At 42.6% G+C, this 24,990-nt stretch overlaps 1 protein-coding gene across 3 annotated transcripts in view; it reads left to right on the top strand.

Annotated features, from left to right (window-relative positions):
- The window catches only part of SGCD (sarcoglycan delta), a 745,702-nt gene that overhangs the window by 273,673 nt on the left and 447,039 nt on the right, over window positions 1-24,990 (top strand). For all 3 annotated transcript variants that reach the window (XR_007476400.1, XM_004280990.3, XM_049707842.1), the window contains exon 5: window positions 1,111-1,230. Coding sequence is in view for 2 of the 3 variants with exons in the window: in XM_004280990.3 (XP_004281038.1) it covers window positions 1,111-1,230 (120 nt within the window). In the remaining variant the exon portion in view is untranslated. The remainder of the gene's footprint in view (window positions 1-1,110; window positions 1,231-24,990) is intronic.

The raw sequence follows: 24,990 nt of genomic DNA, 5'->3' as shown, positions 1-24,990 counted from the left end.
TATGCGAGTATCACACCGTTTTATGTAAGGGACTTGAACATCCATGGATTTCGATATCCGAGGGGTATCCTGGACCTAATCCCCCACAGATACTGAGGGACAGTTATATCGGAATCTCCTGGGCAGTTTTGGAAAAAATATAAGCTTTCTGGACTCTACCCTCAAATATTTTTCTATGTGAATTTCCAGTCCAAAAGATAAATTCCTTTTTGATCTCAGCTATTATCATTGAGAATGATGACACCCCCAGGTTATTCTGATGCACTTCTGTGGTCTAGCTTTTTGGAGCCTTCTGAACTTCAGGTATTTAGGTAGCTCTATGTTGTTGTTGTTGTTTTAAGAATTCTAACACTAACCTGTTCTACTTTTTCCATAATACCTAAAACTCTCTGCAGTTTTCTGGTTGATTAATTAACACATGTTTAAATGTCTGTCTGTCTGTCTCTATCAGCAGGTAAGTGCTAAGGGATCAGGGACTTTGTCTTCCTTTTGCCGCTACTATAGCCTCAGCTTCAAGAAGAGTATCTGTTGTGATATGATAAAACCTCTAAAATTTATTTTTTATTGAATGAAATTCTATCATGAAAGATTCAGTAACTTTCAAGGCAATTAATTACAAGATATTATAGCCTCTTCTGTCAAGAAATGACTTATATACTTGTCTGGTGTCAAATGCAGCCAGCGGGTCAAGGGTAGAAAGAGTGAGGCAGATTTCAGCTGAATTTAAAGGTGCCCTTTCCAGCAGTTAGGGCTGGCCAAAGATATGCCGGTCCTTCAAGAGGTGGTGAGTATTTTGTGCTTTCATAAATGCAAGCCAAAATCTACAAGTATTTGAAAGTAATTTGCTGGTTAGCTGAGGGAAATCTCACTCAAGCATTAGTTTGGAGGAAGGACAGAATGGTTTTGAAAATCCTAGCTGGAGAGCGTATGATTAAAAGTAATTGACAAGATATAGCTAGAGTCATGAGGCTAATTGTCACGGCTAGCTTCTGAAAACCAATCCATTTACATTAAAGTCCAATACAGTCTTGTCAGATGTACCTGTTCTGCGAAAAGCTCTTTATAATGGAATGCAACGGAACTAACGTATTCCCTCTCTCCCCCTTCTAGGGCCAAAAGCGGTAGAAGCTTACGGCAACAAGTTCGAGGTGAAGACGGTTTCTGGAAAATTGCTCTTCTCTGCAGATAGCAATGAAGTGGTAGTAGGAGCTGAGAGGTTAAGAGTTTTAGGTAAGTAAACTTCAGTCATTGAACTGGTTTAATGCTACTGTGTACATTTTCGAGGAAAAGTTAAATGGTGTCTATAAGAGTGATTTTGGCTAATTACCTGTAAAGGTAATTTTACTCTCTCAAAGCAAGGCTGATGAACCTCCCAGGCCCCACCTTAAAAGTTTCTCAAATCGTGAGTCTTTGTGGCACGTCCGCCATCATCAAGCTTCGGGTGGGGATGTGTGCTCATACCAAGAAACGTACTAATCCTCACACGTTGGCAGTCCTGCAGTAAGCAGTCAGGACTTGTATACGTTGTTACGGTGATTACTAAACCTGGTTGTCAATTAAGAATCATGTAGGGAACTTCTGAAAAGTTCAGGTTCACAGATCCAAGCCTGACTTAACTGAATTAGAAGTTCTTTTGTAAGGACCCAAGGATTTATTTGTAAAAACGGGAATTTCTCTGTTGGTTCCACTATTGGAATCATTGAATTCGGCTGGACACCGAAATGGTCTAGCAGGGTGGTATAAGAGTTCTGGTACTGGAGCTAACCTAGCTTTTCATACGGCTCTGTCACCTTCTAGCTGTGTGATTTTAGACAAATTACCAACATCACTGAACCAGTTTCCTTTTCTGCTCGATTGGGCTAAGAACACCTACCTCCTCTAGTTCTCCCTAGGGCTCAATCAGATTGTGTTAGATCATGTTATACACACTTATCACAGTGCCGAGCACAAAACAGTACTCATTCAGTGCTGCTGCTGTTAATACTCCTGCTACTATTAATACTAATCCTGCTTTTCCTTCTCCTGCCCTCTGTGAGTACCAGTTAAAAGCTCAGACTCTGGAATTAACCCACTGTATTTTTAATGCTATCTCTGTCCTTTAATAGCTGTGTGACCTAAAGCAAGTTAGCTAACCTCTCTACACCTGTGTTTTGCTCATCTATAAAATGGGGGTAATAGAAGTATCTACCTTCTGAGACTGGAAGGATTGAATGCAATAATCTATGGAAAGTGGTTCGTAAGTTGGCTAAAAATAGGAAGTGTTCACTAAGTGCTAGATGTTATTAACTTAAATTATTATGTTATTTGTACTTGAACTTATTATTTGCTGTGTACATTATTAGTTGCACCCTGCATCTTCTTTCTTCTCTATTAGTGCTGTCTTCCTTCTGTTCATCACCTCCACCCTCAGTCCATCAGCTTGTCTGGCCTGTCTGTCTCTCTATCTGATATAATACACATTCATATCTAACTTTCTTGCTAGATGACTCCTGAGTTTCCATCCCCAGGCCTGGCATCTTCCCTGAGTTCTAGGTCTTGCTTTTCATCTAGCTGTTCCACCAGCCGCTCATACTTAGTGGATCTTGAGTGCCTAACATAATAACACACGTGAACATGCACGCACACGCACACACCCCGCACACACACTCACCCTCTACTGTCCCACCTGTATTTACCCCTGACTCCCCTATCACTCTTACTGGCCCCATTATGCTTTCCTCTGTCAGTGTCAAAACGTCAGCATCGTTCTGACCGGCATCAGGCTCAGCACAGTCAGAAGATGGCAGTGGCCATCCTGACAGAGCTCAATGGCATGGGAGGGCCGGGTGCAGAGGCGGCGAGCCAGGGGCGGTCTAATCGCTGCTCAGGTGCTCACTGGGATGGAACAATTCCTTTGTCTTTCAGGGCCTTGCTTTTTCCTATCTGTAAAATGAGAGTTGTCTAGAGCAGAAGTTTCAAACAATTTTTTAAAACTTAGCAACAGAAACTTTTAAAAATAAAATTTCATACCAAACCCCAATCGATAAAATGTATAAAACAACAGCACTGGGCTTCCCTGGTGGCGCAGCGGTTGAGAGTCCGCCTGCCGATGCAGGGGACACGGGTTCGTGCCCCGGTCCGGGAAGATCCCACATGCCATGGAGCAGCTGGGCCCGTGAGCCATGGCCGCTGAGCCTGCGCATCCGGAGCCTGTGCTCCGCAACGTGAGAGGCCACGGCGGTGAGAGGCCCGCGTACCGAAAAAAAAAAAAAGAACAGCACTGCTCTGGGTTGTGGATGGGGCTTTTAAGGCATAAAGGTTAAGCTGTGTAGCTTCTTTCTTCCCCCAACTCTGTCCTTGGGAGACCTCTTAGAACTTATTTTTAAAACCCCTTAAGTAGATAATCTTTAAAAGAAAAAAAGGTAAAGTCTACTGACCGCTTGCCATGATCCAAGTAGGATGCTTTAGGTACATTATTGCATTTAGACCTCACCAACCCCTTGTGAGGCAGGCACTGTTTTTATCATCCCCATTTTACAGATGACGGAACTGAGGTATAGGGAGAGGTGAGCCATAGTAAAGGGTGAGAGCCAGGATTCCCAGCCAGGTATTTGAATACAGACTGCTTCACATTAAAGCACTATGCTTTGCTGCCTCCTCAAATTGGTCCCATTTTTAGATGAGTACACTAAGGCTTGAAAAGGTGAAGAAACTTGCCAAGATCAAGTACCAGTAAGTGGTGGGACTGATGTTCAAATCCTTGCCTATGGGCTCCACCCTTCGTGCACATGGCTACACATAAATGTAGTTCGAAGACCTTTGCCAACTCTCACAATGAATGTTTTTCTCTATTATTCGTAGAAATGGCACTTTCTATGTTAGTTCTAAGTTTTGGGGGGAAAAAAATGCAGAAACGTTAAGCTATCCTCTTAGTCAAGAGTCTTTTGCTCTACCAGTTCTAAAATAACTGCCCAGGGGAAAAAGTGATGGTATCTCATGCCGAGATCATTTTGTACAAACGGTGTTTGGCACTTCCCATCAGTCTTTGGGGCTTCGTGAGTCACCTCACTGCTTTACAGTCTGACTTTGCAAAGATACAGATATTTTAGATGTCCAAACACTGTGGTTTCATCCCAGTGTACAAAACTCTATGATGGTATCATTTAAGAACTTCCCCCCCTCCCCTATCGTGACATAAACTAAGGATTGGAAGACGATTGTAGCATTTGGTCACTTGAAGGCAGGTGGATAATTTTGCTGCTGTTGTTTCTTGTGCTTGTGATATTTCACTTACAGAATGATTTAGGATAAAATCTGTCTCTATCCATCATCAGAAGCATTTGCTTTTTTGTGTAAAAATGTAGAAAGGAAGCATCATAATAAATACCACTGCTGCTACCAATGCTGAAAAGAAGAGGAAATGACCACCCCACAAATCTCACATCAACCTACTCAGTGAAATGAGCCTAGTGTGTTGCAGAAATGAGCTTCCTGTCATCTGGGATTCAGCCATATGGTGTCGAAGGAGAAGTTTAGGCAATTTCATTTTCAGCTTAATGAGAAGTTTGTCTTTTTGAGTCATCAGACTGCTCAAACTCTTGGGAGGTTGGAATCTGGTTGCATATTTCGTGGTGGAATCTAACATAGCTGGGTTTGAATCTTTGCTCAAGCATTTACAATCTGAGTGACCCTATCCAAGTCTATTTTTCTCTTTAAGCTTTAGTTTCTACACGTATAAAACAGAGAGGAATACAATAAAGAAGTAAGAATGAATGAATACGGGAAGAAACATCTGTAAATAAATCAGTAATTTTAGTTGATAGCTGAGTAAGAACATGCAGTAGAAGATAATAATAACCCTAAGGAGATAATGTCTCTTGGAAACAGTTGCTTAACCCATGGGATCAGAACAATTGTTTATACTCCTCTCTGGATAACCACACCCACCTATTCAGTTTTCAGGATAATGACTCCCTTGGGCACACTCCAAGGACCTTGAATAGTCTGGCTAAAGGACTAGTAGCCATACCTCATAAAGAACAGTTCGATTATCTGGAAACTTTTATCCTGGAAAAGATATGGAGGAATCGTGTAGGCAGACAGCAGTTGCTGACGTTTCATAATGCACATGTTTCCTGGGGTAAAAAGAGCAGGCAAGAGCTGTGTAGTTGAGTGGTCAAGAGAACAGGTTTAATCCCGGTTTCTGTCATTTGTCAGCCAGTGCCTTGGGATATGTCACTTTCCCTTTCTAGGCTTCCTTCTACTCTGTGACATGGTGTAATAATGCCTGACTCTCTCAGGAGTTTGGAGAAGTAGATGGTACAGTATATGTACCGATTATCAGCACAGTGATTGGTACAAGGTCAGCACTCTACGTGCTGACTGTTGTGTCGGTGATGGCTTTTGCTGTTCCACTTGGACTTCAGGGAACCCATCAAGTTCTAAAATTGTACCTAGCCCTCGTATGTTCATAGAAGAAGGTACTCAGAAATTGGCTTAGGACTTGTAGGAGTGTTCAGATATCAGTTAAGTTTGGACTGGTAGATTTCCTGAACACAGCTAGGGTCAGAAGAGAAAATACCTTTTGAAGATAGGGATTGAAGGCCTGGGTTGAATTCCCAAAATTGTAGGGTCTTTCCTTCCACTCAAAGACAGTGGTTCTCAGAGCATGGTCCTTAAATTAGGAGCATCAGCTATGGTCTACTTGTTCGACATGCAAATTCTCAAGGTCCACCCTAGACCTATTGATCAGAAACTCAGGAGTAGGGCCAGTAAGCTGTAGGTGATTCTGATGTAGGCTAAAGCAGGGGTCTCCAACCCCCGGGCTGCGGACCTCTACCAGTCCGCAGCCTATTAGGAACCAGGCTGTAGAGCAGGAAGTGAGCGGCGGGCAAGTGAGCCAAGCTTCATCTGCCGTGCCCCATCGCTCGCATTACCACCTGAACTATCGCCCCCCCTCCCCAGTCCGTGGAAAATTGTCTTCCATGAAACCGGTTCCTGGTGCCAAAAAGGTTGGGGACCGCTAGGCTAAAGAACACTGACCTAAGACAGTCACAGCTCAATCATTTTGCCACCACTTTGCTGCTAGCTCTCATTTGAGTTCAGGTTCAGCTTGTTCCACTTTGCTCCAGAAAAGCTACAATGTAAATAGAGCAAACACACACTGAGGGCTTATTCTGTGCAAGATGCCGGTCACTTGCCATGAGTAAATGCATTGGATCCACAGCACAATCTTAGAGGAACCTGGCTCATCACCTTGATTTATAGAGGGGCAAACTGGGGCACAGAGTGCTGTGAACTTTGTCCTCAGTTCCACAGAGGGACACTGGCAGAGTCAGGATCTGAATCCAGGCGGTCTTACCCACTGTGCCTGATGACCTGTGTCACAGTGAGCTTCAACTTCCCTGAACTCCATAGCACGTGGCGTCATACTGAGCGGCAAAGAGAACTGGACCACAGTTGTCCACTTATTCCCCTCGTTTCTGGCTTCTAGAGACGCCACTCTTCCCACAGTTTTCCCACATCTGTAACTGTTCCTCCACTTCCTTCGCTACCTCTTCTTTCACTTGCTCAGGGACGTGGATTCACTCCCGGCACCACACGTGGACTTGCCCCTGGGTCAGTCCTTAGTTTTCTTTTTTCACGTTTCTGTGGAAAATCCCATACTTACATACAGTTTCAATAGTTGCCCTTTTCAGGCGACCCTCAAATCTGTATTTGCCTTGAACGGTCTTCTCATTTGTAGTTCCACATTTCCAAAAACCCGGACTTTTCTGCGTGCATGTCTCTCCATCACTTTCACTTCATCACTTGCAGCTGAACTTACCAATCGCCCTGTCACACTCCCCACCTCGCCAGCACCTACTTCCCTAACTCTCCACACGGGGCCTCCATGCCCCTAGGCTTCAGGGCCTTGCTTTCATTCAGGTACCAGGCCCTGTCTTTCTTCCCATGGGCATCAATGTCTTTGTCAACCTTAGGTTTTCCATATTACAAAGGTATCTATTTAGGTCTTACACAAGAGAATTTAAGTTTATTGCCAAGCCCGTTCATTTAATAACCAAAAAGGTGTAAAATTAGCATGCAGGATGAGGCATGGTATAGTTTAACTTTAATTACAGAACAAAGGTATTAAGTACCAGTCAGCAGTGGCCTTTAAAAAGCAGCAAACGTAGGCAACATAAAAGCCAGTGCATCTAAGAGGCATCTTCATGGAGACGCCAGGGAAAACATAATTTTGCTCTTCATTAGTGACCAGTTTCATTGAACAATGAATTGGACATTATAGCCCCTATAAACAAAGCATAATTATAAAATGTTATTCTGATTGTTAATTAGATCTCTTTATACTCTAGATTAGTTTTTTAAAATATGTCCTCTAGATGCCACTTGATGTTAATTATCCAAGTTACATTACTATCAATTGAAAATCATTTTTAATTAAATCTAAAGCCATTTAAATTAACATAAGATTTATAGAAATTTAAATGTGGTCTGATGCATTTAGCCTTTTGAATTAGTTTTTGATGAAACCCTGTACTGCAGCCTGGTAATTGATAATTATGATGAAAAGAGTAGGGTGTTCTTAGTAGTGTTTATTCATTAAATATATGTGTGTGTGTATGTGTGTATACACACACACACACACACACAAATGCACATGTACATTTATATATAAGATATCTTTACTGTTATTGGAGTCATGGAGATATAGAGATGAAGTGGTTAATGTTCCTACTCTTTCAGGGAGGTATCTTATCAGGGAGATGAAACACACATGCCAGTATGTGAGAGCCCAAGCAGAAAACAAGCTTCTTAGAAGGATAGAAGCAAAGGGACTCCAGAATTACAGATTCTAGATGTAGTAGGGTGGTATCCCGGAGAGAATTTTGAAAGCTTTGTAAATGAAGGGAGTATTTGAACTAGGTCTTGAGTATGGATTGGAGGAAAAAAACACATGAGAGTGCTTTCTTGGCAAATGGAATAGCACTTGTTTATCTGTCAGGACTCATTTGGTTGTGATTTCTGTGAATCCAACTCAAAGCCAGAGGCGGGGAGATTTATTGCCTTGTGTGGTAGAAAAGTTCAGTGGTAGCCAGCTTCAGGCTAGATTCAGTGGCTCGAATAATGTGACCAAAATTCAGTCTCTGTCTTTCTCTTACCATCTCTTAGCTCTGTTTTCCAGTCTTGTATTTGGTCATCACCTCTGCTGGTGAACAGGAGGAGGGCTTACCTTCCGAATATAAATCCAACAAAGTCCTTGTTTTTACTCTGACTGGACTGACTTGGGCCATATGCCCATCCTTGAATGAGTCATCATGACCCGGATGATGGAATCTGCTGGTTAGCATGGCCTGGTTCATATTCCACTGCTGGAGCTACGGTGGGAAATGCCTGGGAGCGAGATAAAGAAGGGGTCAGTTCTCAAAAGGAAAACTGAGGTGGTGTTACTGGGAGGGGGACTGGGTGCTGGGCAAAGAAAAATAGCAGATATTCATGATATTTTTATTATAATAATCAAAGGCACCATCATGAAAACTCATGACTGTTGTACCTGCAACAGTGGAACCCAGGCATTATGAAGGGTGTCCATGGAAGATACTCTGTGAGCTGTGTCCCCCTTGCTTGCTCAGCCCCAGACACCCTGGCTTCCTTGCTTTATCCTCAAGCATGTTTTCACCACCCATCGTTAGTACTTATGCTTCCCTCTGCATGGAATCCTCTTTCACAGTCTATGCATAAAGGATCTCTTTCTTTATGGCTTAAATATCACTTCATCAAAGAGGTATTCTTAGATTCCCTTAAAAAAATAGCATGTTCCTGCTATCAAGTCTATACCAGGCGTTGGCAGAGTATATGGCCTGTGGGCCAAATCACACCACTACCACTGCTTGGTTTTGTAAATAATGTACTGGAACACAGCCAGGCTCATGTGTATTGTCTGTGGTTGCTTTCACGCTACAAGAGCAGAGTTTAGTAGTTGAGACAGATCATGTGGCCCACGAAGCCTAAAATATTTATTATTTGGCACTTTACAGGAAGTGTTTGTTGATTCCTGGGCTGTACTTTTACCTGCTTTATTCCTCTTCAGAGCAATTACCACAACATGACATAGCATGTTGTGTATATATGTGTTTATTTTCATCCTGTCCACCTCATTAAAATGTAAACTTCATGACAACAGGAACTTTTGTTTTTCAGAGTCTAGAATGGTGCCTGGTGCCTAGTAAGTGCTCACTAATATTTGTTGCATGAAAGGATTGAAATTTTTGAACCTTGGAATGTTTGGTAACCAATCTGGATAGTACAGAGAAACAGAGGGAGTGAGACCTTGCATCTAAGTTAAGAGATTATTATCATATCTTTGTTGAGGATTCATGAAGTCCTAAACTAGGATAGAGAGAGAGAGAGAACACATGGGAACGATCATCTTGAAGGAGAACTGATGAATCTTGGCAACTAATTGGACGTGGAAAGTCAAGAGGGAGGGAAGCTGGGATGCTTCTGGTCTTGTGCACCTTGTCAGTCAGATAGCTGTGGCACGGTTAACAGAAATGTATAGGAGCAACGGCAGGTTTAGGATTGAAGATGAATAGTTCAGTTGTGGAGGCACTGGATCTTGCTACTTGAGCACCTCTCTAAGGGGGAGGCCAAGTGTTTGGTGGGAAATGCCAGCCCAAGAAAAGGCCCACAAGAGATGCCCCACTGAGCAGCTGAGCAGAAGCGTCAGAGAACCATTGACACAGATTGAACAGGTGAACACCAGAGAGGTGATGGCCTAATAGGGCATCCGGGAGCAAGAACTTAGAGAAGCTCTTCAAATAGAGCATCACTGAAACAGCTCCCAGGTCCAGGCCATTTCTTTCTCTGATGGAGGCTCAGGGCTGGCTGACTGGGGCCATGGCTGCCTTGCTGGAGGCATCCTTAGTATTTGAGGGCCTCATCCTGTGTTCTTACACTTGTTCTAATCCGCTCTGCCTTTCTCCACGAGAAGGAACTCAGAAGCTTTCGAATGTGGCATAACTGGGTTCTGCCGTACCTACCAGCTACCTGAAGTTGGCTACGCTACTCAGATCATTTAGTCCATGTATGTGGGTGCTAAATAAACAAACTTTCCCCTTTTCCTGTTTCTTTGCCTCCATCTTTTTCTCTTCTTTCTCCTCCTTTCTGAAGTATCTCATCAGTGAGTAGAAGGAAGCATGAGAGAGGCTACAGGATTATAGTAAAAAGTGGAACATACTTCCTCTTCTGTGATGGTAAAAACTGAATAGTCAGACATTGCTCCTTGGGAGAGAAGGGCCTACCAACCTAACAGTAACATTTGGGTAACAAATCAGAGGAACCCCGAAACTTGCCAGGGCCCTCCTTCTCTCTGTTATCCTTAGCAGAGATCATCTGCTGGGGATTCAACTATTTACAGAGAACTGCCGGTCCTACAGTTCTTCTGGCATCTCATCCCAAAGTTGGTTTATTATTTATAGGCATACAGGAATACTGTATTAGATCATAAAGATACGTTTCTCATAAATAATGTAGGGAGAAAGCCACATATAAAAGAGTCTCAGATGAACAGTTCCAACCTTAATAAACCAGAGATACTAAATGAGAAAAAGCACAATTTTACAATAGAGAAATAATAATGGGGTTTCATCGGAAAGGCTGCTGGAAGTACAACTCTTATCATTCTCCAAAAAATAAAAAAGAGCCAGTCCCAAAGCCTGGTTGATTCCGCCACCTGGTTTCACGTGTTCACCCACCCACATGCACGGGCATCTTAAGCTGCCTTGGGTCAGCTTTTTCCCCCACGCTTAGGGGTTGATCCCTGATGCGGGAGGAGGATGCATTTGCCGGGCCCCATGCGCTTTTCCCTTGGGCAGGAGGGAGATGTGATTTCATATCAGCGTGATGGATTAATCATTCTGTGTCAACATCCCCCGCTGTCCCAGCAGTGTTGCCTTAGCCAACCTCCCCCGTTGCTGAGCCATTGTCTTCCTCATGTGCACGTGGGGATGGGGAGAGGAGGTAAAAAGGCAGTTGGGGACATTGTCAGCTTTCTAGTTTGATTGAAGAGTTGATGAGGTTCACTACTTGGCTGCTTGCAGGAGAACCAATTCCAGCACTTACTAAGGGAGGGCCATGTTTGGTTTTGTGTCTGTGGAACCGAGACGACTTTAATTTCTCTATCAAGCCACAGCTAATATGCTTTCAGGCATCTGTTGGCTTGTTTCTATCCTCAAAGTTGTCTTCTTCCCAGTTAATGCCAAAGACAGAGTATTTTCAGACAAGGAGATTAACTTCTACCAGGCCGTCTTCAGTGGCAAGAGGCTTGCCAGAGAGTTTGGCTCTATTGTCTCCTTTCTCATTAATCATATTCACTGTTGTAGAATATTCTTATGCAACCAGAAGTCACCTGAGTTGGATTTTTTTTCTTTCATCCCAGCAGAGGCCAAGTAGAATGTTGGTATTCCACGGTGACACTAGGAATTTAATGAGATGACAGTGTGAATAAGAAACTCTCAGTATGCAGAATAAGGAAGGAAATTAACTTTATTCTCCTCTAAGGAAGGGACTTGAGTTTAATTCTGCTCATTTGAGTGGGAGGAAAGAGCGCAAAACATACTTGTATTGTGCTTTTCCTCCCACCTTGCTCTAAGCTTTACCAGTCTTTGAATCTCAACTGCTTCGGCACCCTGTCTTCCCAAGGAGTAGTGGGGAAAGGTGGCGAGGGTGAATATAAACAAAAGAAATAAGGAGAGACAGAGGAGAAAATATCCAGAACCCTTCAGGACACAAGATAGAAGCAAATGCCTAAGTTTCTTCTTTGAGAGACAGTAGTATGGGACAGCATAATGGTTACCTGGGTAGGGGCTTTGGAGGCAGACCAACTGGATTCCACTTGTGGCTCTAGCGGTACAACCTTAGGCAAGTGCGTAAGTCTTGGAAAGCCTCAAGTTGCTCATCTGCATAATGAGCGTGATAAGAGTACCTACGCATACGTCAAGTCCTTGGCATGGTGCTAAGCACAGCGTAAGTGCCCAGTGTATTGATGCCTGTTCCTCCTATAAATTCCTATTGAACAGCATTTGTGCAGCTATGACCAATCGAAGTTCAGTGCAGGGGTGGAAGGACACAGCACAGAAGTTCCTTGATCCCAAGTCAGTTATAGTCTAGTTAGGGGTATTAAAGGACATACCCAGTGAAACATGCAATAGCAGCGAAAATGGTTTTTAAAAAGTTAAACAAAAAAAATGTAAGATAACCCTTGGCTGCAGTTTGTGCTGGAGACGGGGGTAGGAGACCAAGCTCGTGGAGGTGACCTGCAGAACTCCCCAGAGGAGAAGTCGAGGGGAAGTGTGATGGGTGGGGATGGAGGTAGACTTCGCAGACATGGGGGAGTGAGCACAGCCCCCAGACAGCAGGGTCACGGGAAGCATGAGCCCAGCTCTACGGGACAGAGGAAGTGGGATGAGCCGCCACTGGTTTTTTTTCCAGCAAATAAGCACATTTGGATTTAGCTTTGGGGAAGGGCTTGCCATTATCAGCATAGAGTAAACAGGAATTGCTTTCTTCTCCAAAAGCCTGAGTTAAGACAACGTCTCAGGTTTCTTGAGAGCCTCCCAGGGATTTTCTCCTTTTGGCAGTGTCCTGGACGGGATGTGGCTGCAATGTTCATGGAAATATTTGATAGGATCTTTATTCTGTAAGCCAAAGAGAAAAGTTAAGTAGAGTTGGACACTTAGAAGTTATTTATGATGCAGGAACTTTCACGGGTCAAAAAAGAAAGGAAGTGACTTCAGCAGGAAGGTTCTTGGCATCATTCAAGCCATAGTGTAAGCAGTTCTCACTACAAAAATGACAAAATTACAGAAAGAAATTCAATCGCATTCAGCCAATATTAGTTGAATGGTTCTTCTGGCCAACTGCTGCGCAGACCAGAGGGACACCCAGGGCCCCTTTCTTTCTGGAATGAGCAGCCGAGCAAGAAAGACAGATGTTTTAAACATTTACGTGAGAAGAATGTGTCTTATGGGAGAAGTACAAGATGTATAGAAACATAAAATTAGGAGATTTTAACCTAATTTTGCAAGTAAGGAGAATCTTCCTTAAGGAAATGATGATTAAGTTGAGGCTGGCAAGATAAATAGGAGTTAATCAAGGAAAAGGGACTTGGAGGGGCTGAGACTGGGGTGGCATCTACAAAATCCTGGGGAGGCATGACCTTTCTGGAAAAGTGTAAAAGTTCAACACAGCCAGAGGGTAGAGGTCAAGGAGCAGAGTGCCCAGACATGAAAAGAGACAGGCTGTAAATGTTAATAAATTAACAGTTTATTAAATGCTTACTCTGTACCGACTACTGTTCAAATCTCTTTACGTGTTAGCTCAATTCTCATGATAGCCCTCTGAGATACGTTTTATTATTCTCACTTTACATATGAACAGACTGACAAATAGAGAGGCAAGTTTCCCAAGGTTATGTAGCAAGTTAAGTGGCAGAAGAGAGACGCAAACCCAGATAATCAGACTCTAGAGCATATATTTTGTTTTTTTAATAACAACTTTGTTGAGATATAATTCACATTATCTTACAATTCACCTATTTAAAGTGTGCAATTCATTATTTTGTTATAAAGAGCCTGTGCTTTTAACATATATCACATACATGTAGCTATACATATACATTTCTATATATGTTTCATATGTATGTATGGTATATGTATTCATTATGTATGTCATATATGTGTATATGTTATATGTATACACATTATATAAGTTATACAAAATATAGATGACTATTACAAATACCTGGATACTTATGGAGGGGTGTGTGTGTATGAATATATTATAAAACCATAATATAGTGTGTACTGTGTATCATATTGAGATATAGACTTAAAAGTAATGGGGAGACGCTGAAGAGCTTCAAACTGGGGAGTGACAAGATCTGATTTGTGATTTACAGGATGCTGTGAGGACAATCAACCGGTGAGGGGTAGGTTGGACAAATCTGCTAGTCTTGGGACCAAATGCACCCATGAGGTCTATGGTTGATGGTTTAATCCAAAAAGAAAGTCATGAGCCTGCTCTACATGGCTTACAGTGCTCACAGACAGTTCCCCTTGCTCTTTTTCACTCTCAGCCCGAAGGAAAGAGGCTGTGCATATGACAAAGGACAGGATTATGCCGGTTGGAAAGAGCACAGGCACGGCTGGTGATGTCTGGACACAGTGCATTTCTTCCCGCTAAATTGCTTGGTGGGAGCTGATCAGAGGTCAGAGCACATTTAAAGTTGTTGTATCATGGGCTTGTGGAAGAGACTGCATTTAACCAAACAAAGAGAGCTGATATGCAATTAGTATGCAGGGTGCCTATGAGCTATGGATAAAGGTAATGTGCTTTTCTCCTTTGGCTGTTAAATGCGTCTCAGCTGCCAAAGAAAATGACTTTCCCTCTCGACTTCCTATCTGTCTAGCTGGTTGGCTATTGGGGAGTTTTCAGGCTCCAGTGCTTCAACTCTATGTTTAATGAGGGCATCCTTGCATGAACAAGTTCCTCTGGCCTAACTCTTTCTCCCAGGACTCTGAAAATATGTCTCTCCTTAGCATATTCTGATCAAAGATTTCTAGTGAACCAATGGAAGGTGCCAGGGCATTGGATTTTTAAGGCATGGTCTCTACCTGCCTTTGGGAACTTATGCTGGAGGATGAGATGTGAGAAATGCACCAGAGAAATGTACCCTAAAAGTGCCCAGAGCATTGGGGGCACAGAAATTCCAAAGAAAGGCCTTCACTGAGAAGTGGAGATTTGAGTTAGCCCTTGAAGGATTTCATTGGGTGAAGTTAGGAAAGGCAGGAGAAGTGCTTCCTGCTGGAAGAAGATAACATAGAAGACCACTGTTACTCTTGTGGTCCAGCCTGGTAACTGAACACGAGTTCAAAACCTTCATCCTTTTTTTTTTCTTAGATTCCATATATATGTGTTAGCGTACGGTATTTGTTTTTCTCTTTCTGACTTACTTCACTCTGTATGGCAGACTCTAGGTCCATCCACCTCACTACAAATAACTCAGTTTCGTTTCTTTTTATGGCTGAGTAATATTCCATTGTATATATGTGCCACATCTTCTTTATCCATTCATCTGTTGATGGACACTTAGGTTGCTTCCATGACCACCTAGTTGGGTGGGATAGGGAGGGTGGGAGGGAGGGAGACGTGAGAGGGAAGAGATATGGGAACATATGTATATGTATAACTGATTTAGTTTGTTATAAAGCAGAAACTAACCCACCATTGTAAAGCAATTATACTCCAATAAAGATGTTAAAAAAATAAAAAGTAAATAAAACCTTCGTCCTGTCACCTGAACAATGGAGGAATAAAAAATGAACTGTGTGGGCTTCCCTGGTGGCGCAGTGGTTGAGAGTCCGCCTGCCGATGCAGGGGACACGGGTTCGTGCCCCAGTCCAGGAAGATCCCACATGCCACGGAGCGGCTGCGCCTGTGAGCCATGGCTGCTGAGCCTGAGCGTCCGGAGCCTGTGCTCCACAATGGGAGAGGCCACAACAGTGAGAGGCCCACGTACCGCAAAAAAAAAGAACTGTGGGAGAGCAGCTGAACTGACTGGTGTTTAAGACAATTCCTTTCCTCGTTCTGTCTCCATCTTTGTCCTGCTCTCCCTTCCTTCTTTCCTTCCGTGATTCTCAGACAGAACAATTATATAAGTGAGTCTGGGGGAGTGTCTGTGCTACCACAAATCACAGGTGGGCTAATGCACAAGGGCTCATGAAATCCTAGAAAACTGAACGTATAGTCACCCTCTGCATACTAGTACTGAGTTAGATCTGAATATTTGCTGGCATCTCATTTGATTGTCTGAACCATCCTTAAAGGTACTTAGGATGGAGAGGAAAAAAAAAAAGAAAGGAAAGGAAATTTCTAAATCTCCATCTTAGAGATTAAGAAGAGATTGAAGCCTATGGAGGGAAAACAGCTTGCCTAAAGTTTCTCAGCTAGTGTGTGCTTCTGTCTTGAGGTCAGACCTTGACTCAGGTGAGATACAGTCACCCACACCTCACAATAACAGTGGTTAGACCCTGCCGTGAGTATGACCCTCCCCCAAGCACCTCTGCGGGTGATGCAGAAAGTTCTGAGAGAGGGACTGTGATCTCTGAACACTTGCCTGATACTCATGTTGGATGGTCATCCGAAAGCAAGCGTTCTTCTCCTTTTTTCTGCCATGGAGGCTTTTGTCGGGCTGCTGAAGATCTCTTCTCAGAACTGTATTTTTAATCCATTATACAAGATGCCCAAGATTACCAAACAAAGCCAATATTAGATAGGTATCAACATCTAAAAAACAATTGTTGCATGTATTATGTGCAATCTCTGTGTTAAGTTGGGGATTCAGGTGGAATGTAACAAGTATAAGACATGACTCCAAACTCTGAGGTGTGTCTATATCATTTCATGTTTAATATCATGGAACAGATGAAAGGGCCTCCTTTTTCACATGGAGCTAGCTCTGTGGTTAAATTCTGAGGATGGGGTTAGCTTGGAGCTGTTAGGATGAGGATGTTACAGTGCACTGGGACCAGATAACGGTTCTCAACAGGGATGATTCTGCCCCCCAGTGGAAATGTATATAAATGTCTACAGATATCTTTGATTGTCACAACTAGAAGTGAAGGGGGTGGGGGCCCTGCTACTGGCACATAATGGCTAGAGGACAGGGATGCTGCTCACCATCCTACAATGCACAAGACAGCTCCCACAACAAAGAATTACCTGGCCCAGATGTTAATAATACCAAGTTTGAGAAGCCATGGACCAGAGGGAAGGTGTACAGAACACTGAGTGAAGTCCCTCTATAAATAAACTCGAGTGTCTCTGGTTCTCTGCCCTTCATCCCCTCAGAAGGTTGTATGTCCTTCTTTCTGATTTCTCAAGGTTGTCGATTCCGTTCTTTCCCCCTCTGTAGTGCCTGACGTCAGGCCACACACACAGCAGGTACACAGTGAATGTCAGTCACTGGTTAAGGGTGACCCTGCTGTCTCTCCAGCCTGGGGCTTGACCCTAAAGTAGTGGCAGAAGCAAAGAATTCAAGGTGACAGCTCTGCAGGAGATGGCTGTTTGGAGTGGGGAAAACGGAAGTGACATGAGTAGAGGTTTGAATCTCTGCCTCCCATTTGGAGCAGCGTGATGCCCTGCTTTTGTCCGTGAAGTAAGGAATGTAGCAGCCTGGGCAAGACATTCCTCATGGGAAGTTCCATTACTTCTCGATACAGCATATATTATACCTGTTATATAGGATGGATATCCATTCCCTTATTTATATAATCTTATAGTTCAGATAGACCTAAAAAGGCGTTCATGACTTTACTGACATCTGTTAAGGACCTCATATGCATTTAGCTCCGCTTTATATCTTTTACATTTATTAAATCACTTGTTTTTGATGCTCCCCCCCAAGTCCCTTTCCATTGAGAGCGAGTATTGTTTCCTCAGTACAAAAATCTTCTCTTATCGGAGCAAAAGATAGGCTGCACCTGTCATCCCAGGCATTTAAAATGGCAAATGCTAAGTTGTATATTAGATGCATGCCTTGAAGACTACTACAGTAGCACTCATAACAGCTCATAGTTGGATCTGTTTCTTTATAATTCTGAGATGTACTGAAATTGGTAGCATTTTCTTTTCTTCCTTTAGGGCTGATTTGGCCCAATCTTGAAGTTATGATCAATTGCCTGGTGGGAGGGTGGTTTCTGTGGGGTCCCTGGGTCTCTGAAAGTTCTTTGCTCTAATGGATTAGGGGGGATGCCAGTGTCATCCATTTAGTGAGCCTCCTCCTTGAGCTGTTTCCATTTGTCATGAAAATCTGGAAGGAGTTTTTGCATTGCCTGAGTAAGAAGATTCAGAAAAATGAGACTGGGCTTATTGATTTATTAGTGTCCAGTGTCCCTAAAATTGGACCTTGGGTTGGGAATTTTTGAGAGCTATAAAAATGTATAGAGCAAGTTTAGCAGACCTAGATGGCAGTCTTGCCATTCGTCTTACATATTTAGCTTACTTATCTGACTTTAATGGGACCTACTTATATAAGGGGCAGTTTTTAAAGACTAAAAGTGGGACTTCCCTGGTGGCACAGTGATTGGGAATCCACCTGCCAATGCAGGGGACACGGGTTCCATCCCTGGTCCAGGAAGATCCTGCACCAATATTCAAACACATTAACCAGAACTATGCTACAACATATAATAGAAAAAGAAAAAAAAAAAACCTGAACAATGATTTAAAAGACCCAACTTGTAGTATCCACACTACTATAAATTAAAGCTGTATTTCTGCTTGGTAAAGTATAGAAGCAAAATGTGCAATATGGAAAGACTATATCCCTTCACCTACAAAGATGAAGTGTCAAGAGCCCAGAGTGGCTTGGCTCAGTTATCAAAATGTAGGGTTTGAAATTCCTTGTACCTTAAAGATCTGAAGGGTATCTCTTGGGAATGTCTTTAGTCAACTTCAGTAGCCATTGACAACTTCTCATTTAGAGCATATATTTATTAATGGACAGAAGTTCCAATATCCATCTTCCATTACTGATCAGTACTGGGACTAGGGTTCATTTGTAAAATAAGAGATAGTAAAGAAATCATTAGAATTAGGTATCCTTGAGAGCTTAAAGCTGATACTCATTTGATTTGAAAGCATCGCCATGACAGATTTTGTCTTTTCCTTCTGCCGTTCTGATCGCCAAACCACAGACAGGAAATACCCAGAACATTTTAAGGTCATTGCTCAATGAGGGAGCTGCATGTAGGTACCACATCTGACTCAGGGGAGAGGTAGAGGGAGGAGATGGATGTCCTTGTGAGTGAACCACAGGATAGGTTTTAAGTGAGAATCCCCAGAACACAGCTTCCTGACCTCAGTCAGATTTCAGTATTAAGTCGTGCTGCCCCCGCTTACTTGCGGTGGGATCCTAAGCAAGTCAGCAACCTGACTGAGCCTTTTGTGCCTAATGGAAGGATCAGTACTGCTTTCCTAGATAGTCATGTTGGGAATTAAATAAGACCTACATGTAGAGCTTACCACAGTTCCTCAGATATACTAAGTTCTCAATAAATTGACTATATTTCAGCATTTTAAACATTAATTTCCTCTCTCAAAACCTCAGTTTCCTCATCTGCAGATGGAGATGATAACAGTGCCTAACTTGAGCTGTTAACAATGATTGAACTACATAATACACTAAATGTGCCTGGATTCAGGTAAGAGTCAATCATTGTTCTCGTTAGAACCTTGAATGTTTCCTATAAGCCAACAGTTACATATTTAAAATACTCGTGCAAAATAATATGTAAAGAAGAAAAATTCTAACTGCCCAACAACATATCAAGCAGCATAGACTTCAGCAGTAAAAGCCAAAGTAATGCTGATAAAAAAAAGAATTCTAGCCAAGAAACACAAGAATGGTACTCTCTGCCTAGAGAGTCCACATAATGCAAAAATTGGGCCAAACGTGGTATCATACGTGATCCAAGGATAGCTGAAAACATTGGGGGCATAATAAGGAGAGAGTAAAAAGGAAGAAGCGGTAGGACCACAGAAGAGTGAGTTCGTGCTTTGGAAGAATATTTTCGCAAGGTTATCCAGCCACCTATAGAGGGCAATAGAAAGAAGTCCACTGGGAAAATCAGTAAGGCCAGAATCATAAAGTTCTTTTCTGCATTTTGGGCATATCATCAAATATAAACAAGCTGATTGGCCCATATAAGTAAACCATCACTGTTTATTTCTTAAATTCGAAGGGGTGATGAGAGAACAGCTACAAGAATGCAAAGGACTCTTTATTTCTGTAAAGGGCCAGCTAGCAAATATTTTAGGTTTGTGGACCATGGGATCCCTGTCACAGCTATTCAACTCTGCCATTGTAGTGGGTGAAACCTGATAGCAAATACTAATGCCAAAGACTGAAAAATCTGTCTGTAGACTGAGAGGTATGGAAGCTCTGGCTTGTTCAACACGGAATCTCAGCAGTTTTGCCGTTCCTCGTACACAGTAAATGGTGGACGGATGGACCAATGGATGCTCCAACCCACAAACGGACAGGCAAATTGACTGTGGCAGTGGCTTTATGTCTGTTTCTAAACAAGAGTACCGTCATCATCACAGTTAGCATTTATTGCATTCTCACTGTACACCAGGCCCTGTTCTGAGTGCTATACCTGTGTTAATTCATTGAATCTCTACAGCAGTCTGGGAGGTAGATATTATCACAGCCATCAGCTATCTGTAGTATGATATAGTCCTGGGCTTGTCAGATGCTTGACCTTAAATGAGTCACTTATGTTCACCTCCTCTGCTCCTTACATATGGGTGTTTTTAAGAATTTAAAAGTATATGTGAAAATCCCCATAAAGTGATATGCAGGGATTAGGTCATTGTTGTTTCAATCCAGCTCTGGTATGTATGAACAGGCTGAGATGGTGCAGGATAGGAAGGCTCGACCCTAGGTGAGTATTGGCCTAGTTGGCTGAGGACAAATTGGAAAACAGGGCAAATTGTTGGGTCTGTAGATATTATTCTATTGCTCACCGTTATTATTTCTGGTACCTAGGACATTGCCTAGCCCACATCAGGCACTAAATAAATATTGACGGAGGGAAGAAATGAAGGTATAAACAAACAGAGGAAAAATGAAAAGAAAAATTCACCTGCACCAGCCCAAAAAGGGTACTCTGTCCATAAGATATTCCCGGTGTTAATGGGTTCTCCCAGAGACTGGGATATAGATCATAATATAAAATGATGGGAAATGTCTGATCTATTTACTATTGCCTTGAAAGCTGAAACATTTTCATAATGCATCAGAAAGGCATTTTTCAGGACAACTTGGTAATTCATCTTTATCTCCTTGTATATGCAGTGCATTCCATTTAAAAAGAGATAATAATGTATTTACTTTAAAGCATATAGATTTACAGCCTGGGATAAAATGTATTCATAGGTAGTATACCTTAATACTGTTTAGGTAAAAAGAAGAATCAGCTGGCATCAGATTAGTATTGATTAACTGTCATTTGATTGACAAAGCAGTGCACAGTACACTTAGCAAATACCCAAATCGAGCTCTAAAGCTCTACAGATTTGGGTTTTGTCACTTGCTTTTTTTTTTTTTTTCTTCCCTTCTTTAAAAGAAAATCAGTTGAACATCCAAGAACATACTCTTTGGAACTGACTAATTTAGACCTCATAGACGCTGTTTCTTATCTTACTGTGTGACATTGGCACTGTTTATAGGAGTAGAGGAAGAAGCTATAAAAAACTCACAAAATGCACTGGCTCCTGGCTTGTTAAATAGAGAGAGATGCTAAATGCCCTCAAAGGCATCTTACACCAAGTCACACCAGAAGGACACTTTTCGAGCACACTGGCTTTCACAACTCTTGTCTGGTAGTGAAAATTGACTGACTTTGTTGCCCTGTGGATTTCCATTTTGTATTGAGCAGGTGTTTGAAGTGGAGTCGTACAGGAATAATGATCTCTCTCCAAAGACAGACTTGTTTGTGGGCTCCAGAGAATAGTTCTTCTCCTTGCTTTAGTGATGTGGCTTGTTAGGGACAGTCATGACATTGACTCCCCCACCCCACGAGGAAAATTACACATTATTCAGGGTGCTTCCAATTGTGACAGAAAACAAAATTAATCAGGCTTAAAATATTTTTTTAAAAAAAATACAAAAGATAGGAATGTGCTCACTCAGTAGATAGTTAAAAATTTCAGGTAAGACAGACTCTGGTGCCTTTAGCATCTCTCCCCCTGCACAGGTTTCCTTCAGGCAACTCCTTAGTGGACATCATCTCAGAAAGAAAGAGACGGGAACACCGTTGTCTAGGCAGCCATAGCAACCCTTGAAAAGAACGGATTGGCCCTACTTAGGTCACACGCTCTTAGAGCAAACTCTGTTTCTGGGGAATCAGATATTCTGATTGGTCAGCCTGGATCATGTTCCCTTCTGTATGTTTGGAGGTGGTGGGGAGGGACATGTGATTATCAGCCCTAGCTGGTTTCCCCAAAGCAAATAATTGCTCTGATATCAAAAGGAGAGTGAGGGAATGTTAAACAGAGTAAGACGTTGTCACCATTCAACTCTTCCCTTGCTCATTGGCACATGTGGTGTCTTCTTTTGAAGTTCCTTCTCCAGACTTCGTTTGTTGCTAAGTCTTGAAGATTTGCAATGATGAACACAGTTGAAGAAGAAACTTCATTTTTTTTTTACTGCCCTTTTTTCCACAGTTATATTCCCTAATCCAAGTTGAATACCAATCCAAGTTGAATACCAATCCTGTTATGAAACACTGGAGGCAAAGGGAAATGGGAACTCAAGACTATTATAGTTGCCATGGCTTGGGTTTAATGTCAAAAAGGAAAGGAAAGGGAAAACCTCCACTTTCATTTACTGAAGAATTGCCTACTCAGTTGTATTTTCTCTTTGAAGATGCCAAGCTCACTTAAGGCTGCTTACCCACTTTCAGTCAAGTATTATGAGATCAGCAGGGAAACTTCTAGAATGCCAGTGTTCCCTCTGCCCCTTGGGGCCACATGACCTCTTTTTTCTCTGCTCTGCTTTGTCACATTTTCTCATTGAGATGCTACTTCTTGTGCACCTTTCAACATGACTGCCAGCCCCAAATCTATGTTTGATGGTTAAAAATGTGAGCTGGGAGATTAGTTTGTTTGAGTTCTTCTCCCAGCTCTATTACTAAGTAGCTTTGTAACAGTGCATAAGTTATTACTGAACCTGCCTGTATTTCCCAACTCATAGGATTGCCAGGAAGATGAAAAAGACTATGTCCATAAAAGCACTTAGCATGATTCTGAATTCTCAGTAAATGTTGGTTGTCATTGTCTTGTGTCTGTCACTCACCGACATTGCCCTCTCTGTTGCTTAGTTTCAGTTCTCAAGCTAGCATCTGAGTAGCCAGGTGTAGCCAGGTAGCATTTCGAAGAGGACCACCTAGATGACCCTTCAGCAGAGAAGTGGCTATGAGTAGGATGTGGCTAACCAAACATTACTACTCTGGGGTGGTCTGTTCCTGGAGGAGGAGATCTGGGGAGTATGACTCTTAATCACCAAACTCACGATGGAAGGCATAACAGGTTCAGCAAGGAGTTAAGAACATGGGCTCTGACCATGTTTGTCTAAATTCAGATTCTGGTCGCCACACTCGCCCTCTGCGAACCCTTTCTGCACTTCAGTTTTGTCATCTAAAAATAGGGAGGTGAAATCGTGTACCTCATAGGGGTACAGTGAGAGTTAAATGAGTCAATCCAAGTGAAGTGCTTAGAATAGTGCCTGGCAAAGAGTAAGCACTTAATAGATGTCAGCTCCTGATAGGACTTTTCTTCTCTAAACATGACTCTGAACTCCTGCAGTGGTCTGGTAGGAAATTCCATCTCTGTCATTACTGGGTTGCTCAGGAGTTGAAGAAGCATGTATGGTATCAGGAAAATATGGGCAAGCCTACTAATCCTTGGTCCATTAAGCTCACCTCTGATATTTTCATTTTCCTGTGTAGTCATTGAAAGTATGTCGACTCTCAACTTTCATGCCATAGAGAAAGTCGAGGAATCTTTGCTGAGGCTCTGGGCCCCTGTGCAGGGGGTCCTGCCTTCAAGGGACGTGACCCCGCTGTCCCTTCTGAGAGTGTGCCATCTCCCTAGGGGTGACTCTGGCCTTCAAAGGACCTTAGATCTCTCAGTTCTTATAAATCAGGGGCAAAATCTGCCTCCCCCCCTTGGCTTCCTTCGAAGGCACTCCTCTCTTTCCCCCCCACTGTAGGAGAGCCAGCACACTCTTACTAAGTTTAGGCCTATGCAAAAGGCAGGAATAGCCGCTGACTTAAGGCAGCTCTGCCTTTGACCCACTGAAAACCTTCCAAGATGAAACTCAAATTCATTTTGCTAAGTTAAAGCCAAACCCCAAACTCTCTACTGAATAATTCCGTTAATATGACATCCTAAAAAAGGTACCACTACAGGGCCCAAGAACAGTGGGAGCCAGGCGTTAGGGCTTGAGAGAGAGATTGCCTCCAAAAAGGGAGCCCAAAGGGATTTAGAGTGAGGAGATTGTGCTGTATTTGCAGATGGTGGTACATACAGGACTCTATATATTTGTCGAAACTCATGAAACTATATACCACAAACAGTACATTTTACTTTGTGCAAACAAACAGCAAAGCTATGCAAAGGGCCTGGCTATGTGCTTGAAATGTAGGGAAGACAAAAATATGGGGATAGCAAACATAAATCAGTACTTTAAAAAAGTTATCAAGCCTCAGACAAAGCTAAAGAGGTGAGTTAAGCCTGATCACGTCATGTTAAAAAGTTGGGCTTCCCGTTGTAGGAAACGGGAGCTCATTGCACGGTATAAACCAGACAAGAAAGCTGCCACAGGTGGGCTCTGGGAAGTTGCACTGAATGCCGTAAATTGGAGAGGTTACAAGAGAGAGCCAATAGAAAGAAGAGCTAGTAGCAGCCTGCCCCACTGAGACCATGTAGCCATTTCCTTTGCTGGACAAAAAACTGTAAGGCTATCACAGTATAGTATAGCTGATACTGGCCAGCTCATACCTCTTTCCTCCAAAAGCTTCTTTTTCATTCTGCAGCTTTTCCTGCTTAAGTGAAATTAAATTCAAAACCTTTAAATTTTTTGTAGCCACTTATCTAGAAAAGCCAAAGACTCTCAGGACATTGTTCTTGACTTTAAGTAGCTGACATTAGAATGAGGGCAAAACCCACTCAATGAACCATCTCACAAGATAGAGGGAAATGAGTGCTCACCCCCGATACTAGGTGTGCATTATGGAAGCACAAAAGAAGGAGCAATTAGTGATAACGGAGAGAGGACCAGGGAAAACTTCATCGTGGAGATGGCATTTGAGCTGGGTCTTAAAGGGTGTGATACACTGAAAAGGAAAGAAGAGTACTTCCTGGCTGAGAACATCATGAGCG

Source organism: Orcinus orca, chromosome 3 (assembly GCF_937001465.1).
Source record: "Orcinus orca chromosome 3, mOrcOrc1.1, whole genome shotgun sequence".
NCBI classification, from domain to species: domain Eukaryota; kingdom Metazoa; phylum Chordata; class Mammalia; order Artiodactyla; family Delphinidae; genus Orcinus; species Orcinus orca.
This window is presented reverse-complemented; position numbering and strand designations above follow the sequence as displayed.